This window comes from Onychostoma macrolepis, chromosome 21, assembly GCF_012432095.1.
Source record: "Onychostoma macrolepis isolate SWU-2019 chromosome 21, ASM1243209v1, whole genome shotgun sequence".
Taxonomy (NCBI): domain Eukaryota; kingdom Metazoa; phylum Chordata; class Actinopteri; order Cypriniformes; family Cyprinidae; genus Onychostoma; species Onychostoma macrolepis.
The window spans coordinates 1849432-1869323 of record NC_081175.1 but is presented as its reverse complement, the minus strand read 5'-3'; the positions used below and the strand labels follow the sequence as shown (position 1 = coordinate 1869323).

General features: G+C 42.6%; 1 protein-coding gene across 1 annotated transcript; it reads left to right on the top strand.

Moving 5' to 3' along the window:
* Positions 1–15330: 15330 nt before the first annotated feature.
* On the top strand, positions 15331–16740 carry LOC131529284 (prolyl 4-hydroxylase subunit alpha-2-like). The gene is made up of 3 exons (XM_058758917.1): positions 15331–15470; positions 16040–16136; positions 16347–16740. The coding sequence occupies exons 1-3, from the start codon at positions 15402–15404 to the stop codon at positions 16415–16417; spliced, it is 237 nt and encodes a 78-aa protein (XP_058614900.1). The 5' UTR covers positions 15331–15401; the 3' UTR covers positions 16418–16740.
* Positions 16741–19892: the final 3152 nt, after the last annotated feature.

The following is a 19892-nucleotide window of genomic DNA, read 5'->3' as shown; positions in this document are numbered from 1 at the left end:
AGATCCTCCATGGATTTCAAGAGGATACAAATCAGCTTGCTGTCCACACTGGCCCGCGCTGAATCCTTGGGTAGAAGGATAACAGGGTCCTTGCCAGCATACACCCACTGCTCTGCACCTGAAGCTGGCAGTGACATAGAGTCATCAGCAACAGCTTCCTGCTCAGATCCACTGAAGGAATTCAAGCTGCTGGCTACAGATGAGGGGCACTGGTCTTTATGGTCACCGGATGGCCGCAGGGGAAATGGTGAGTAGGCTTCAAGCTTCTTGCTGCTTCTTCTCTTTAGAGTCCAGCGAGGAGATGATCTTCGCGCTGAAGGAGAAAATTCTGATGAAATGGTGCTCAGAGCTAATTTATATAGCAGTTGGCCCCACCCCTTTTGGCGGGCTGAAGCGTCATTTGTTCGAGCCGCTACACAAGCGTGAACAAATCAGGCTTCAGAATTCAGCGTAAACACGAGTTTCCCCATAGCATCCCTTGACGCAACATTTGAAACGGGAACTTAGAACTTCAACAATTGTACAAAAATTCTGTCAGTTGACCTCTGTACTTTACATCATAGAACAAAATCGACAATATTCAGTCAAGCCAGCAAGACAAAGCGGAGCAGCGGATCATGGATCAGTTTGAAATGGAAAGCATGATCTACACTCAAGATCCCATCTACTTCAAGTTCTTGAATGATATTAGCAACGAGAAATTTTCAGAAGTGCAATTACCTGTCTTTGATATAAAAAGCAAGTACAGTGAAATGTTGCAGTCATATTATGAGGTACATCTAGTCTTCAGTAATGAATTTGAAGCCTTATTCAGAGACAAGTAACTTAGTGGCTCTTCATTTTCTTTCAGATTGTGGTGCAGAGGATGGCTGACCAACTGCCCATGCTGATCTCCTTCTACATGCTAAAGGAGACTGCTCAGCTCCTGTGTACTGACATGCTGAGTATACTGGAAGGGGCAAACGTGAGCGAGCTCCTGTTTGAGGACTCTGATGTCAGCAAAAGACGCAAACACTTGCAGTCTCGTCTGGGCCGTTTGACTGCTGCTCAGGAAGCACTTAGTGATTTTATTTGAGAGATCAGAGGATGTTATCTTGCATTTATACATAATGTAGCCTATTTGACAGCTTGATCCATGAAAATCTTTTCAGCATATGAACACACATTATCCTAACCACCGTTTAACAGTTTTGCAATAATGTTAAATAAGTTGGTGATCTTTTTAATACAGCCAACAACTTAATCCATAAAACTTTATTCAGCATATACATTTTTTTGATATATTGCTTGATTTCTGTTGTTTCTTTAAACCAAATACCTGCAGTGTAAACCTTTTACTGTAATTAATGAATAACTATTAGCCTTTAGCCTTGTAAGTCCATTACCCTGTATTGAATCCTGTATCTGGCAGAATACAAATACTTTTGATTGTTTTCATGTTGGCAGTAATTTGTATCCAAAATAACAACATTAATGGGGCTAAAGGCCTCAGTGCCTCAGCTATGTTATGTGTTTTTCTCATCACTTCGGTAACACTTTCTATGAAGCCCATATTTATAATACATTATAAGGGTATTCTTAAGGCATTATAATGAATGCATGATGCATTATAAAAACCTTATAATTGTTATGATTACTTAAAAGGTGATAAAACATATAATAATGCTTACGCATTTGTGGTTTTAACTTTTAAGATTATGATTATTTATAACACACAATGAACACCGTATTAAATCTACTTTTACATTTATAATGGACTATATATCTTGACATTGTTTATTTAAGATCTGCACAGTATCTTATAACATCTTGTAAGTGGATAGGTGTGGAGTGTTATTTGAGTGTTCCCTGTGAGGCTAATATTAATTTTGATGTGAGCTAGTTGATAATTTCAACTGAAAAAATGCAATGTTTATTTTGATGGTCTCCTTAGTTTTGACTATAAGCAACTTTGCAACTACATGTCAACTAACTCTCATTAGAGTATTAGTAGGCTTAGGTTAAAGTTAGGGTCGGTATAATGTTGATGTACTTGCAAAGTTACTTATAGTCCGTAGAATATCTGTTGGGAGACCAACACAATAAGGAGTTAGTAGATATGAAGCAGACAGTCTACTAATACTCTTATGAGAGTTTGTTGACATGTAGTTGCAACATTACTTAGTGTCAACAGAATGCTCAAAAGGGACCATCAAAATAAAGTGTTACCGAAACCTTTTTAGGATTACAAGCAAATAGTTTAAATGATAAAAGAAAGTGTAAAATGTTAAACTTTAGACTGGTATGAAGAGAGAATGAGACGAGTTTAACATTTATAAAATGCATAGACCATGTTATGAATGAAGCATGGGAAGTTATATTATGTAATATTTCCTTAATAAAATATGGTTCATTTAATTAACACTTTATTGCTCTTCATGAAGGAGTTCCATTCACTCATTTTAGTTCAGCAGTATTTTTTAAAAAATATTTGTATTTTAAAGGAATTTCATGGTAAAGTATATTTACCTCTAGACTATTCACCATTTATTTCTTTATATAATAATACAAATATTAGGAGTGTGTATGTGTGCGCGCGCACGCATTTTTGTGACAAATGAGGACATACATTTGTATAATGACATGGGTATGACATAGGTATTACAAGTAGAAGGTGACTTATGAGGACATTGCCCCATGTCCCCATTTTTCAAAATGCTTAAAGTTGTTTTTTTTGTTTGAGAAAGTAAAAATGCACAAAGTTTCCTGTTAGGTGCAGGGTTGGTGTAGGGCAATAGCGCATACAGTATAAAAACCATTACGCCTATGGAATTCCCCACTTTTCACAAAAACAAACGTGTGTAAAACTATTTAAAATCCACAGTCCCACTTTATATTAGGTGGCATTAACTATGTATTTACATTTAAATTAATCGTTTGGTACAATGCACTTATTGTGTACATGTTTTTACATTGTACTTATATTTTTAAAAATACCTATATCTGATTACATCTGTAATTAATTTCTGTAATTACATTTATAATTACACTGTTGACCCATCCCTTACACTTAAACCTACCCGTACCACCAAACCTGTCCCTAACCTTACCCGTATCCCACTTCAATAGAAGCAGTAGTGTTTTGCAAATACAGTATGAACACAAGTATATTGTACTTATTTTTTGATGTAACTACATAGTAGTTAAGACCACCTAATATAAAGTGTGACCAAATCCACTTATGGAGGCAGATTAGTGCCATCTGGTGGAAAGAAATATCTGTAATACCAAGATGTAGTTTTACCATTATTGTCAAACCTGAGCACAGAGAGAACAGAACAAACATTGTTACTTATAACATCAAAATTAAAAATGACAAAAATGACCAGGAAAGCTTTTTCAGAGCATAATCTATCCGAGTCTGATCTGATTTTAACCTCTCAGTCGTCTCTGCTGGCCCAGTTTGTGTGCGTGTCTGTCTTTGACTATTTTTGATGTTTTCCAGTTTTATCCCATCATTGCAGTTTACTTTATTCTGATTTGTGGACTGTACCCATTAATATTTCATTTTAAAGCCTCAGAAAACATAGTTGAATCTGTCAAACAATGAGACTAAAGGTCTCTGCACACTGAGTCCGAAATTTTCATATGCATTTTTTTTCATATTCCTTATCCTAAAAATTTGTCATGCACAGAAACCTTGCACACTGAATCCGAGGCATATTAATTAATCCGTTGCGAAAAAATTTGCAAAACAGCACTAATTGGAGTCTTCAAGCATTGAGAATGATTTTGTCTTCTCGCTTCTTAAAAAGAGAGGAAATATTGGGTCCATCCAATACTGAGATACAGAGAGGACGGTGAGTTCCCCCTCAGGAGCAGCAGGATTATCACGGGCGATTCAAAGTTTACTTCAGGATGTCAGTGGCTCAGTTTGATGCTTTGCTAGCGATACTAGAACCACATATAAAAAAAGAAGACCACCAATTTCTGTGAACTCAGTGTGCAAGGATCTTTACGGTGCTTTGTGCTGCAAGATGAGGTGGATGAACTTGACGATCGACTTTCTGGATTTTGGTGTTCGCTTGTACGGTGGCTCTGAACTGTCAAAACTACAGTGGCCGAGAGAGCTCAATGCACTGCAACTTCAGAAAACACATGCAAATAGAAAAAGCACCAGCAAATCAAGAAAACATCTTCATCGGTTTGACAGGTGTTGCAAATGCTTACAACGCAAACAAATAAATGCGCTGCAAATGCTCACAACACAACCAAATAAAGAATTTTATTTGTTTCTTTGTTTGGTTGTGCTGTGAGTATTTGCAGTGCGTTTCTTTATTTGGTTGTGCTGTGAGCATTTATCAAATTGATGAAGTTGTTTTCTTAATTTGCAGGTGTTTTTTCTATTTGCAGCGCGTTGAGCTGTCTTGGCCACCGTACAAAACACCTCTCAAAATGCTTGCTACGGATGTGAAAAATGTAAAAAAATCGAACCCGATCTGAATTTTTTTTTAACGTACAAAATTTTCAGACTCAAGGTCATTGCACACTGCATCCGTAGCAAACGCACCTTGCACAGTTTCTGTGCGTGACAAATTTTAAGGATAACGAATATGAAAAAACACATACAAAAATTTCGGACTCGGTGTGCAGAGACCATAAGTTATGAATATAATATGACTATGGATCTGTGAGACCGAAGTATTTTGGTATAGGTCTTAATAGGATGACCTATACCAAAAGGGTCACGAGGAACAGAAGAATTTGATTTTCTTAAATCTCTCTGGGCAACAGACATCAGAACTGCAGTGCTCACAGGTGCTGCACGGGTTACATCAATTCTATAAACCTCAATAGTGTACATGTAGTAGACCATGAAGTTACCACACAGATATCTCCCACAGAACTCCTTTTAGTGCAGTGGGATCGTGGCTCATCGTGGGAGTGGGCTCGTATTCCTGTAGGAACTGAAAACCCCCAGCATAGGTATAAGAAATAACATTGACTACCCAATGTGACAAATGCTGTTTAGACAGCGGCAACCCCTGCCTGGCCTTACTGTAGTAGAAAAAAAGCTGAAGATTAGCTTTCCTCAAAGACGGAGTACAATTACATAGTACGCAATGCCCTCACTGAACACAGGTTAAGTAACTGCTCCTGTTCTGCACGTGAGGAAATGGTTAATATTGAACTTGAATTTTGGCAAAAATGCAGGGTTAGGCTAAGTGACACTCCCGTGCCATCTGCCTTCCACCGCTAACAATCTCCACTAACAGAGAGAGCACCGAGCTCTCCTGCCTGCTTGGCAGAGCAGAGAGCCAAGAGAAAATCCATTTAGAGAGACCTATTTCAATCGGTTTTCACAGTAGGCCCATACTGGGACTTAGTGAGAGAGTTCAATACAAGAGACAAGTCCGAACTCGGTGCTTGCAGAGTACGGTCTGGACACAGGTCAACTCCCTTTGGAAATTTACTTGAAGTCGGCCTAATAGCTGGTCATTGGCCCTTCATGAAATGCTGAAATGGCCAAGGCATAACCCTTGTTTGTACTGGCTGCCTTGCCTTGATCCAGTTGAAACTGTAAAAAAGGACAAGTGGCAGAGAACTGGGTCCACCTTAGTGTTCACACACCAGTTTGAAATTTTTTTCCAGCTTAGGGAGTAATTGGCCCGAATAAATGGGACTCTAGCATTGCTCCGTGTCTCGTGTGTCATCTAACTGTTGAGAGACAGACTCCACAGAAACCATACCCACAAGTGCAGAGCAGTCGGGTTTGGATGCCAAATCTGTCCGTCTGTCTGTGACAGAAGATCTGCTCAAGCTGGCAGCTGTCATGGGCATCCCTGTATCAGTCATATCAGGTCTGGAACCATGGCCTTCCTGGCCAGCATGGAGCCACCATCAGCACAGAGTTATGACCCTCCTTGATCCTCTGAATGACTTGAGGAATCAACGAAAGAGGTGGGGAAAGCATACAACAATCCTTTTGGCCATTCTTGAGATTGAGAACATCTAGGCCAGAGCAGCCCTCCTGTATCTATAAGGGAGTACCATTTCTGACAATGAGTTGTTTCCCTGGATGCATAAAAATCAATCTGGGCTTCCCAATAACGGGTTCAAATTTGACCCACTACATTGGGTGTACGCGCCACTCTTCTGGGAGAGGCCCTGTCCTGGACAGGATATCGGCTGCCACAACTGGGATGTGAATTGTTCTCAGAGATGCTAGACGGGGCCATGCCCGAGTCAGTAGCTACTTAGTCACCTGGAGATTGCACAGCGTAGCTACTTCATCTCCCCCTGGTGAATTATATGATACACCACAGAGGTGCTGCCTGTTCTCACTAACCCATGCTTGTGATGAATGAACTGTAGCAACCCATTGAGGCAAGAAACTGCCTTTAGTTTGAGCACATTTGTGTGTTCCAAAGACCAATGGAGCTTCCACGTGCCCCTAAATGACCAGCCCTCCCAGACAGCTCTCCAGCCTGTCAGTGATGCATTTGTTGAAGAACTCCTCTGAGAAGAAAGTCTCTGTTCCTCCAGGGGAGCAGAACCTTCATGCAGGACTGTGTCACCAACAGCTTTACTCCTTTGTCTTTATTGGATGGAAATGAAATGAATTAAACCAACACTGTATGCCACATTCTCTCAACAGGCCCAGAAGGATCACCACTGATGCTGCTGCTATCAGCCAAAACAACTTCTGTAATTTGTGTGCATTCACCAGTTTTCCTGACTGGAAATGTCTTAATGCTTTTCCCAGACTCTTGGCCCTCTGAGGTGAGACGTGCATTCATTGTCACAGAACCAAAATGGATCCTGAGAAAGTTCACTTGTTGTCGAGGATGGAGACTGCTGTTCTTCCGGTTTACAATGGAACCAAGGGATTGAATATGGGCCAGTACTTTCTCTGTGTCCATTACTCCTTGATTTAGAGTGGGGATGCAGATCAACCAATCGTCTAGATATGGAAGAATTGATACCCTGTAACTGAAGGGGGGGCTAAGGCCTGAGACCATTCGAGTAATACTCTTGGTGAATCATTTTGAATGAGAGTACCTATAAGTATTGGTTGAGACTCATGAGGTTGGGAATGGGCCGATAACCATACAGTTTCTCCCAATTGTGGAGTAACCCCATTTTGGTGTGCGGTGGGAGGCACCTCTGAAATGGCTCCTTTTTTTCAACACACTTTGAACTTCCTCCACCAATACTGGCTCCAAAAAGGATATCCTTAAGAATAGTCATTTGTTCCCCTGAAAAGGGAGGTGAAACTGCAGTTGGTACCCATGAGCTACCGTGGACAACCCTTCGGGGAAGTGAGGTGGGAATCTAACTGTTGACATGAAAGCTATGTTCTTGGACACCAGCAGGACCACCACATGTCAATATCAGGCAGGCCATTGCGGCCTTTGAGGTGTTTAAAAATTTTGTTTAAAGGCCGGAGAATTGCCACAAGCCCTTTGAACAGTCTCCCTCAATGTAATGGAATGCTCAGGTCTGCCCAACATTTCCTGAGAATCTGGATGAAAGACATGACCAGGCATTACTGGTAAATTCATCAGTTTGCTGAGTCTGAGACAGCCATATCTGCCTGTGACATAAGACAGCTGATGACATAACCTCACTTACATCACATGTTTGATGTGAATGCGCTACCAAAGCTGAACCAATTAACATTTTGGAATCTTGATCTTCCACACACACTGTTTTTTATAAGGCCAACAGGAGAACAGCCAAAGCATTACCCATACGAGCCACATGTGCAGCAGCATAAACAGTGGGAAATCAGGCAGTCAGCCTTAGTATACTCCTTGCAAGGTCAGCATAGATTAGCCAAGACAGGGGCTGCTCCCAAAGCTGTCCATGATGCTATCACCTGCTCATCTGGTGGCATATCCCCAAGTCCAGTGTCTACTGGTTAACGAGCATTTTTATAAATCCAGATACGTGTGTGGAAAACAGCGTACGCACATTTCTATTTTGTGCATACGCAATGTTTATACATCAGGCCCCTGGTGATTCCTCACCTCTGCAGCATCTGAATGGGAGTCTCCTGATTCTGATTGATGCCCACTATCGAACAGTGAGTTGGAGGCAAAAACAGGCAGCACATCATCTACGGCCTCTTCTCCCAGAGGCACAGGTGGCGGAATGCTTTCCTGGCCGGGGGAAGAAATGGATCAGGAAAAGGAATGATGAGCCTCAAATCTGTCCAATCTTTGAGATAATCTCTGAAGAGTAGTCAGAATCTTAAGATGTATATCTGTACTTTCTGTTGGTGGAGCAATGGTTGGTTTATCCACACACTTATGACTTGTTGGTTTGAAATTGTAGTCATACTGGTGGTCACGCAATGTTTGCGAGCGCACTTATGATCATAACCACCTAAAGAGCATTCCCTCTTTCTACCATGCTCAGCCACCATGCCGGTTTGCATGACAGTCGTTCCTCTCTAGGCAGGACGGGGCCCAGAAGCAGGACTGAGTCACCCTGCCTAAGAAAACAGGCGATCGGCTGTGGGAGAGGACAACGCATCTTGTTTGACTCGCATGTCTCTGGGGGTAACTGTCTGCTGCCAGAGAAGCATGCTCCTTTTTCCAAGTACATTCAGAGCTTGATTAAACAACTGCTGGCAGCGGTGGGATTGAACCCACGCTCCCGAAGAGACTGGAGCCTAAATCCAGTGCCTTAGACCACTCTCACAATCTGCACTGCAAGGATTATCCATATCCTCTCTGTCAGGTGAGCAATCCCTAGACATGAGGGGCATCCCGATGTCCATCACGAGGGTCCATTGCTGAATAACAAAACCGGCAGCACTGAGATGACATGGTCACTATTGCAACTGTAGTAAATTAAGCCAACGAAAAGATGACCTTCACCTGTACGTGCTCAGAAGGCTTATACCAAAGCCCACTGATTGTGGCATTAGTAAGGGTTTATTAAATGCAACTAGAAAAATTTACCTTCACTAGTAAGCGAACATACTCTGAAGATCCAAAATAAAACCCACAAACTGCAAACAGTAGTCAAGGGTAATTTAGCCCACACAAGGAACTGATGTGCACCAGTACGCGAACGTACCAAGCGTGTCAAGCAATCCGCAACCACTGCGAACAGTGATATTGTCAGAGAGTCACAGTCACCACCAATCACGCTGACCAGATCACAATCACCTGAGTACTAACCACCGGCACCTGTCACCACTCAGCCCGAGCACTATATGAAGGCATTCCTCCCACACAAGCACTGTCTGGTATTGAACATTCATTGTGTACTAACCTGACTCTCTTCTGCCCTACTTACCTGCCTGTTTGTCTAGCGATCATCCCCTGCTCTCGCCAGCTCCAGTGCTCCACCGTTCCCTCATTCTCCGAATCTCCACAGTTCTCCTGGGAGGAACACAGGAAAGGATTCTGCTCACGAACCAGCACCACGTAACCTGTTCTCTCTGTTTACCCACCTTGACTCTCTGCCTTGCTCTTCACCCCCCTCCTCTGCCAAATAAACATACTGTTTGTGCACTTACGGCTGTGTCCTCTTGTCTGTGTGCTGACAGAATACCAGACCCACAAACCCGGACCGGGGATGGAATCCCAGAGCCCCGCTGCGGCTGACTTCCTCGGAGAGCTCGTCAGCACTCTTCGAGCCACACTCATCCCGGTCCGCCAACCTCCATCTGCCTCAGCCAGTCCCATGGCCCTTCCAGCTCAATATTCGGGTGAGGCGGTGGAATGTGGTGGTTTCATGCTTCAACTCTCTCTCTTTATTGAGATGCAGGCCCAGAGATTTGTCACAGAGCGGTCGAAGGTGGCGTTCCTGATATCGCTGCTCATCGGATGAGCACTGCTCTGTGCACCAGCTATTTGGGATTCCCAGAGCACATTAATTAACTCCTTCGATGCCTTCACAGCTCACTTCAAGCAAGTCTTCGGCCAAACCATGGGCTCTCTATCGGTCGCCGACCAGCTCCTTCGCCACCGTCAGGGCTCAACATCCACAGATGACTATACCCTGTAGTTCCGCACGCTGGCGGCCTCTAGTGGATGGAATGAGGCGGCTTTGCTGGCGACCTACCGTCAGGGTCTCAATCCCCAGATCCGAGCACTGATGGTCATATATGACGACACCGCCGGCCTAGAGATCTTCATGCAAAAGGCCATGAAAATATCCCAACGCCTCACCGCCTGCCAACTGAGTGAAACCGCCCCAACGCCAGTCTCACCCATAGCCTGTCCTCCAGAACCAGAACCCATGGTAGTGGATTCCTTTCGTCTCTCTCGCACTGAACGAGCTCGACTGCTCGCCTCAGGTCTGTGTCTCTACTGTGCAGCTTCAGGACGCAGCTTCAGGACACATCATCCGGACGTGTCTTTCACGTCCCCAATGCCCATCGGTGAGTACTCTCCAGGTTGAACCACAGATCTCTACATTACCTCTGTTACCAGTCCAACTACTCGCCTCACGGCATTCCGTCACAGGGTCTGCCCTCCTTGACTTGGGCTCCTCGGGAAACTTCATCTCCCACACCTTTCTAAAACGCCTCAACCTCCCACGGAGAAGGCAAGCCCAGGAGCTCAAGATAGAAACCATCCAAGGAAAACCCCTTGGGCGTGGGCATATCAAGTACCGGTCTCCACCCGTGTCCCTGCAAGTGGGATGCTTCCATCATGAGACGATTTCCTTTCTGGTACTGGAGGGATCCACCGTGGACATCATCCTGGGACATCCCTGGCTCTCCCACCATTCACCCAAAGTCAGATGGGAGTCCAGTGAGATCCTCCGGTGGAGTCAGGCTTGCTTTCAGAACTGTCTCTCCCATGTTCCTACCAACTCTACCCTCGTGGAGAGCCCCAGGAAAGCCCCGAAATCCCATCTGACAATGTGGCGTTCCAGGAAGTGTTCAGTAAACAGGCAGCCACCAAATTACCACCACATCGGCCATGGGACTGTGCCACTGACCTGCTGCCTGGAACTCGGCCCCCCAAGGGAGCGCACGGTAATGGAGAACTACATCAAGGAGGCTCTCCAACAAGGATTCATTCGTCCTTCCACCTCTCCAGTGGCCTCGATGTTCTTCTTTGTTGGGAAAAAGGATGGAGGCCTTCGGCCATGTATAGATTACCGAGCCCTGAATGAACACACCGTCAAGCTCCCCTATCCACTTCCCCTGGTCCCGGCCGCCCTCGAGGAACTCCGTGGGGCCCACATGTTCTCAAAGCTGGACCTGCGGAGTGCGTATAACCTCGTTCGAATCCGGGAGGGCGACGAGTGGAAGACGGCGTTCATCACCCCTGCTGGTCACTATGAATACTTGGTTATGCCGTATGGCCTTTCCAACTTGCCTTCCGTCTTCCAGGGGTTCATGAACTAGGTGTTCCGAGAGTTCCTTCACAGATTTGTCATCGTGTACATAGACGATATCCTGATCTACTCCCTGAACCTGGCTGAACATCGCCACCACGTCACGCAGGTCCTAGAACAGCTCCGGAGACATCAGCTCTACCTTAAGCTCGAGAAATGTGAGTTCCATCGCCCCAAGGTTCAGTTCCTCGGTTACTTCATCAGTGCGGAGGGCATCCAGATGGACCAGGGGAAGGTCCAAGCCATTCGAGACTGGTCCCAACCACAATCTATCAAGGAGCTCCAGCGATTCTTGGGTTTCGCCAACTTTTACCAAAGATTTATCAAGAACTTCAGCGTCCTCTCAGCCCCCCCTACGTCTATGCTCTGACGCAAACCCAAATCGCTATCCTGGAACCCCGAAGCTCAGGCCGCCCTCAAGAGGCTCAAGGAGACCTTCTGCACTGCTCTACTCCTCTGTCTCATCCGGATCCCCAACTCCCTTTCGTGGTAGAAGTGGATGCCTCCACCACCGGTGTGGGAGCAGTGCTGTCACAACACTATGGAGAGCCTCCCCGTCTCCATCCTTGCGCTTACTTCTCCAGGAAACTTACCCCGGCAGAGCAGAACTATGACATCGGCAACCGGGAACTGCTAGCCATTAAGCTCGCATTGGAGGAGTGGCGACATTGGCTGGAGGGAGCTCCACACCCCTTCGAGGTCACTACAGACCATAAGAACCTTGAGCACATCCGCAGTGCCAAGAGGCTGAACCCCCGCCAGGCCCGCTGGGCCCTCTTCTTTACCCGATTCCTGTTCACGAACACCTACCGGCCTGGAGACAAGAACGTCAAGGCGGATTCCCTCTCTCGCATCCATTCTCCAGATGAAGCTACGGCTTCTGAGCCTATCCTCCCTCCAGCCCTCATCGTCAGCTCCATCCAGTGTGATCTGGAGGATCAGATCCGTGTTGCCACCCTCTCCGAGCCTGCTCCGCCAGGAGGCCCAGAAGGGAAGACTTACATCCCATCCACCCTGCGGCCAACCCTTCTGGGCTTAGTACACTCTTCTCCGGGCTCTGGACATCCAGGCAGCCAGCGTACTCTCTCGCTCCTACAAGCTCTGTACTGGTGGCCCAGTATGGCCCAAGAGGTCTCCCAGTATGTTTGCAGTTGCTCAGTCTGTGCCATCACTAAGACTCCACATCATCTCCCAGCGGGCAAACTCACGCCCCTGCCTATCCCACGCCGTCCCTGGTCCCACGTCGGAGTCGACTTTATGACCGATCTCCCTAACACTGAGGGGTATACCTGCATTCTCGTCGCAGTGGATCGATTCTCCAAGGCATGCAGGTTGATTCCCCTCAAGGGTCTCAGCTCATATCCACCTCCAACAGGCAGTATGGAGGCATAAGACCTTTGCAGATGCCTGCCGGTCCAACTCCCCCATCTATCGCCCAGGAGATAAGGTTTGGCTCTCGACCCGGGATCTATGTCTCCGTCTTCCCTGTAAGAAGCTGAGTCCCCGTTATATTGGTCCATTCACGATCGTGAGGCAGATCAATGAGGTCCCCTTTCACCTACAACTCCCTGCACAATATCGTATCCATCCTGTGTTCCATGTCTCACTCCTTAAACCCTTCTCTCCCTCAGCTCCAGATCCCATTGAACCGGCCGTATCTCCTCCTCCCGAGGTCCTGGCAGAACCCACTATCTACCAAGTGCGGAATATCATGGACTCTCGACGTCGGGGCGGTCACCTGGAGTACTTCATTGATTGGGAGGGATACGGTCATGGGTAGCCAGGGATGATGTGCTAGATCCCTCCCTTCTAGCGGAATTCCAAAAGAACCACCCTAACTGCCCTGCTCCCAGAGGCCGTGGCCGCCCCCGTCATCGCCCCAGGGCGTCAGGAGCCGCCCCTGGAGGAGGGAGTACTATCAGAGAGTCACAGTCACCACCAATCATGCTCACCAGATCACAATCACCTGAGTACTAACCACCGCCACCTGTCACCACTCAGCCCGAGCACTATATGAAGGCATTCCTCCCGCATAGGCACTGTCTGGTATTGAACATTCATTGTGTACTAACCTGACTCTCTTCTGCCCTACTTACCTGCCTGTTTGCCTAGCAATCATCCCCCGCTCTCGCCAGCTCCAGTGCTCCACCATTCCCTCATTCTCTGGATCTCCACAGTTCTCCTGGGAGGAACACAGGAAAGGATTCTGCTCACGAACCAGCACCACATAACCTGTTCTCTCTGTTTACCCACCTTGACTCTCTGCCTTGCTCTTCACCCCCCGCCTCTGCCAAATAAACATACTGTTTGTGCACTTACGTCTGTGTGCTGACAGATATAGGATTTAATATTACCAAAAACTTTGCAATAGAAGTATATTCTATTTTTTGTTTAATAATAATAATAATATAAATGTAACTTATTATTATTATTATAGCACTTTTCTGGGTACTCAAATCGTTTTACATGGAAGGGGGGAATCTCCTTATAGATAGATATCTGAAAAAGAACAGAATTATACCAACACTACGTAGCTTAGCATACTAGCTAGCTACAAAACAATGCAATGGAGATACTACCATGTAGCAATAATGCCATATGACCACCACAATTCACAGGGACACAAGGCACCTGTACCACTAGGTGATGAACTGATGGATGAATGGTGGATAATCAATTTAATTCTGTTTTCTTACCTGTACCTGGTCTTTGAGGTGAGAAAGGTAAGAGAATGAGCCGGAAGTTCATCCCGCTTTTTATAGTGTGGGAAGCTCCGCCTCCAGGGTCATGGGCATGACTTTGTTTACATAAGGTCTCGAGAGAAGGTGGAATGAAGGTTTTCATTCTATTAAGACTGTAGTGATGGTCAGAGTGAGGTCGAAACAGATCTTAAAGGTCTCTGCACACTGAGTCCGAAATTTTCGAATGCGTTTTTTCATATTTCCAAAAATTTCGAACTCAGTGTGCCGTGACATTTGTATGCATTTTTTTTGTATTCATTATCCTAAAAATTTGTCACGCACAGAAACCTTGCACACGGAGTCCGATGCGTATTAATGAATCCATTGTGAAAAAATTTGCAAAACAGCACTAAATGGAGTTTTCAAGCAGTGAGGATGATTTTGTTGTCTTCTCGCTTCTTAAAAAGAGAGGAAATATTGGGTCCATCCATAAAGAGAGGATGGAGAGTTCCCCCTCAACAGCAGCGGGATTATCAAGTTCACTTCAGGATATCAGTGGCTCAGTTTGATGCTTTGCTAGCAATACTAGAGCTAGATTTTAAATAGAAGACCACCAATTTCTGTGAACTCAGTGTGCAAGGATCTTTACGGTAGGAGTAGACATTACCATGGTAACAAGTGCTGGTAATTGTTGGTTCGTGATAACCCATAAACAAATTTTCAACAGCTCTCTTCAGCAGATACATTTAATCCAGAGTGTTCCAAAGTACATTAAAATTATAATGGTGATAAAAATAAAAGACTCCCTCTCTACTTAGAAAACAGGAGAAAATTATATAGCATAAAATGTAAATTGCACCAAACATGCCATGACTTCCGGGTACTGCTATACATAATATTATGTGACCCTAGACCACAAAACCAGTCATAAGGGTCAATTTTTTTAAATTGATATTTATACATCGTCTGAAAGCTGAATAAATAAGCTTTCACTGATGTATGGTTTGTTAGGATATGCCAATATTTGGCTGCGATTATAACTATTTGAAAATCTGGAATCTGAGGGAGCAAAAAATCTAAATTTGTCCAAATGAAGTTCTTAGCAATGCATATTACTAATCAAAAATTATGTTTTGATATATTTACGGTAGGAAATATACAAAATATCTTCATGGAACATGATCTTTACTTAATATCATAATGATTTTTGGCATACAAGAAAAATTTATAATTTTGACCCATACAATGTATTGTTGGCTATTAATTAATAGATTTGTTTTTAAATTTTCTTCAACAAAAATGTGAAATACTGATGGCATACCATGTTGTAGTGCTTGAAAGGCAGATGTTAATAATCCTTCTTCATTACAGATGAGTGATGTTGAGGCTGGTGGGGCGACTGTTTTCCCTGATTTTGGTGCCGCTATTTGGCCTAGAAAGGTACGGACAACCTTTATAAACACTTCATGAACCTTTAATAAAACATGTATGAAATCATTACATCAGTGTTGATGGTGTTGCAATAAACACTTTTTTTGTTACATATTGTAGCTAAATGCTGTATATGTAGTAGATACAGTGTAAGCAGTATTTTTTTAGAATCTCTTTTCTTAGTTGTTAATTTTATCCCATTGATCACCCTGATATGTAAATAATGGTATCAGCATCAAGTTTTGAATCGGCTTGTAGTGTTAAGTTGATGATTTAAGGCCACAGTTTATTTTAAGGTCCAATTATCACTATTAACCATAACTTTTGCCTCAAACTCCTAATTTGCTGCTTATTAATAGTTAGAAAGGTAGTTGTTAGTTTAGGTATGGGGTGGATTATGGGATCTAAAATATGATCATGCAGAATAAGACATTTATATGTGTTTTATAAGTACTAATAAATAGCCAATATTCTGGTGATATGCACGCAAGTTAAGTGTGAGAATTGGTCCTTAAACTAAAGTGTTGTTATATTTCAGATGTAGCTTTAATTTTAAAAAGATCCTCGTCTCTTTGTAGGGAACGGCGGTGTTCTGGTACAACCTCTTTAAGAGCGGAGAAGGAGACTACAGAACGAGACATGCAGCCTGTCCTGTTCTAGTAGGCAGTAAATGGGGTAAGTGAACTAAACACAGACTTATATGAAGTATTGTCTTTAAATACCGCTGATGCCATGAACAGGCTGCAGATCAGTGTACTTTTTAATTGCATAAATCCCATGTCCTTCTGAGAGAGAACTCCTCCTGTTGAAATGAACATAGCAGAAGAAGTAGGTTGTTTTAAAAGCATCACATGTCCATTCCTCCCTCATCCTCTCGTTTGGCAGTTTCAAATAAATGGATCCATGAGAGAGGTCAGGAGTTCAGACGCCCGTGTGGCCTGACTGAAGTGGACTGATCTTGAGCTCGGTTCTAGCCGCAGTGCCTCGACTCTCTCACAGCCACAATCAAACACCCCAGACGCCTCGAGAACGTACATGAGTTCCAGTCAGGAATAACTGCTGTGAGACACGGGCAGGCTGGGGTTGGTGAGCCGTTCTGTGTGTGGGGGATTTCCCTGTTAATTGGAGTGTTGCCATTTACCCTTTGGCAGATTAAACTGGAGTATCATGTCGTATCAGAAATGTCATTGTGTTCATATAATGCATAAATTATTGTCCTGTTCTTCAGTGTTTGTTTTATATTCTTATATTGTTTGCAATAAAAATGTCTAAATATGAAGTCGTGTTTCTTTGTCTGCCTTTTGAGGAGCTGTTTAGGGACTATATACTGTATATAGCTTTGGAAAAAAGTATTTTGATTGTTTTGTTTTTTCCAGAAGCTGCATCTGAATTGATATTTAGAAATATTTACAGGCCGTTTATTGCAGCTCAGATGTGGCATGAATACATTTACACTGCAATTACAATTGCATTAATGATGCCTTGAGATTAATGGGTTTTAAATTGGTATTAAATGGGTATTAAATTTTTTTTTTTAATTCTGTCAATTCTTCTGTCAATTCTGTTTCTTCTGAAGCAGTTTCATTACCAACATTCTTCAAAATAACCTCATGTTCCACAAAATAAAAAAGTCATACAAGTTTGAAATGACATGAGGGTGAATAATTGATTAATTATCCCTTTAATGTTTTTTTTTTATGTAAATATGAAATTATGAAGAAAGTAGAACTCCTGATAGATGGTGGTAAATGTCTTAATGAGTAGGCTGTGGGCTGCATCTGAAATCACATACTTCCCTACTATATAGTAGGTGAAAAACAGTATGTGAAAAAAAAATTCTGAATTCATAGTAGTCATAAAAGAGTAAGCAAAAAAATATTGAATCATTCATTCATTTGATTCGGTCAAACTGCTGATTCAATCAGGAATGACGTAAATGGCTCTCTTTATGAATGGGCCACTGAATCATTGGTTCACACGATTAATCGCGGATTTATTCAGAAATGAAACAGCGCTGTGTGTTGCTCTGAGACACAGGTAAACAAAATATTTCATCTTTTTTAGTAAGTGTTTTATTTTCGTTATTTTAAAATGATTTGTTTTAGTTTTACGCTTTTTATGATTTCATTAATTATTAGCCTTACTTTAAACTCACGGACGACGATTTGGGAAACCTTGATATAATGCAATGTTTATGCACTTCATATCATTAATCACAATGAATGGAACATATTCTCTTTCTCTTTGTTATCCAATGTAATGGATTACATTACTAACTACAATTTTTGTCATGTAATTTGGAATCGGTAAAAGACTACAATTTGTAAGTAATCTACCCAGCACTGCAAATATATAACAGCTTGTCACTGGGACAGTGCCTTCATTACCCCTTCACCCTTAAAGAGTAATACTAATACTAAGAGTACCTATTACACACATGCATATTACTACTCTAAGATACTATTATGAACCCTTTTGGAGTAAAGAAGGTACAAAGGCCTTAGTGACAAGATGGTACCATTTGCACTTTGGTGCAAAAATATTGGTCAAATTGTTAGGATTTTTTTTAGGAGACTGCCTCAAAAACATAAAAAAATACATAATTATTCAAAAACTTTGACCAGTAGTGTATGTGCAAATATGTATTTATATGTATGTATAATATCTGGATAGACAGATGGGTGGATGAAAGAATAGTTCTGTATGATAAACTCTAAATCAAGTCTGACTTTTAATTTCTTGGAAACATTGAGAACTCAGCTCTGAGTATGAATTGCCAGCTGATTCAACTGAAAAGAAATCTGTCTACCAGCGGTTGAAACTGTCATGTTTAAAAATTGCAACATGGGTAGCACATTGTGTGATGCAGGGACAAACATCTCGTAACATCTTGTCAAGCAAGATATACCAGGAGTAGCATATTTTGTGAGGTCGCGCTAACCCACTTAACCCATAAAATGATGCAAATACAGTGAGGTACGATGAAATGGTGTGAGGTACGTCGGATTTACAGGATTGTGACTCAGAAAACAACAGTAATGTGGAATGGCACAGATGACTGATCATACACTGTTGAATAATGATGCTATGTTATGATTCAATACAGTTAGCTACTGCCTGCAGTAAAAATTGCCTTGTAGGATATTTAAATTAGTTTTAAAATATGTAGTGCACACAAATATGATTTCAGGGGTGCCCAAAGCAATGGCCTGTACAAGGGGCCCAGAATCCCTAGCGACGCTCCTGTACGTGACTAGTTTCCCATGAGCCTTACATCTGCTAAAGAAAACACTTTTCATGCAAACATTTTTGCTGTTCTGTCCTGAAGGTATAGGCACACCCACATACACACAAATGTATGTTAATTCCTACAGTACATGCAAAAAAGGTTTTTAATGGGTTCTCTCAGGAAGTTGTCAAGCACTTTAAAGAATCATGAAAATGTCTTATGTGCAGAGGTGGACAGTGAAGTACATTTAATTGAGTATTGTACTTTTTAAGGATCTGTACGTTACTTGAGTATTATTTTTATCTGGAAACTTATGACTTTTAACTTCTCTACATCTGAAATACAAATATTGTACTTTTCACTCCACTACATTTCTATCAAGGTCCTCGAAGTATAAAGTTGTTACTATGTAGCAGCTTAGAAAGTCAGTGGGTGATTTTATTTTTTTTATTCTTTTCGAAAATGTGATTTTTTTGACAGCATATCAGTAATCACTCTTGTTGGGTTACGTAAAGTAATTTTCCCAGCATTTTTTTGAACACTGACCAGTTGCAAATGTGATATGTATTTGGAACAATTCGATAAGAAGTTAATATTTGATATTAGACACAATATTGTCTGATTTTGCAAAATTGTGTAAACGAAAATATTACCTATGAAGCCACAGAACAACTGTTGTGCATCTCCTAACAAAACACAATAGGTGTTTGACTTCAAGCAGCACTGCACATACGTTCTGTGTATGATGATGTCAAATAAATCTTGCTGTTTTGCTTTTTTGTTAAAGCAGTGTTGCTGTCGTGAAGTTATACCGCTACAGTTTAGTTGCTGGGTTTTAAAGCAGGTTTGATTTTTTTTTTTTTTTTTTAATCAGTCTGTATTTACAGTATTTTCACTGTCCACTCTGTTCAAATGTGGATGAATGGCTATACATGTAGATGTGTGCACACACTGCCAGATCTGTGAGAGATCACTACCACCCTGCTTTTGTGGGGGTGGGTAGGGGTGTTAATTTCTTTTTCTTTCTTTTTTTTTTGTCAACTCACTTGTTTTATTTTATATTTCTATAAGTTTTTAACATTCTAAAAGCTCTTTATTCCAAAGATAGTACAAGTTAGTCAGTGTATTCAGTAGGTATAATGTATTGTAAGTTGCTTCAGAGGCATAAGGTATTGCAAGTATTACATACAACAAAAATAAAA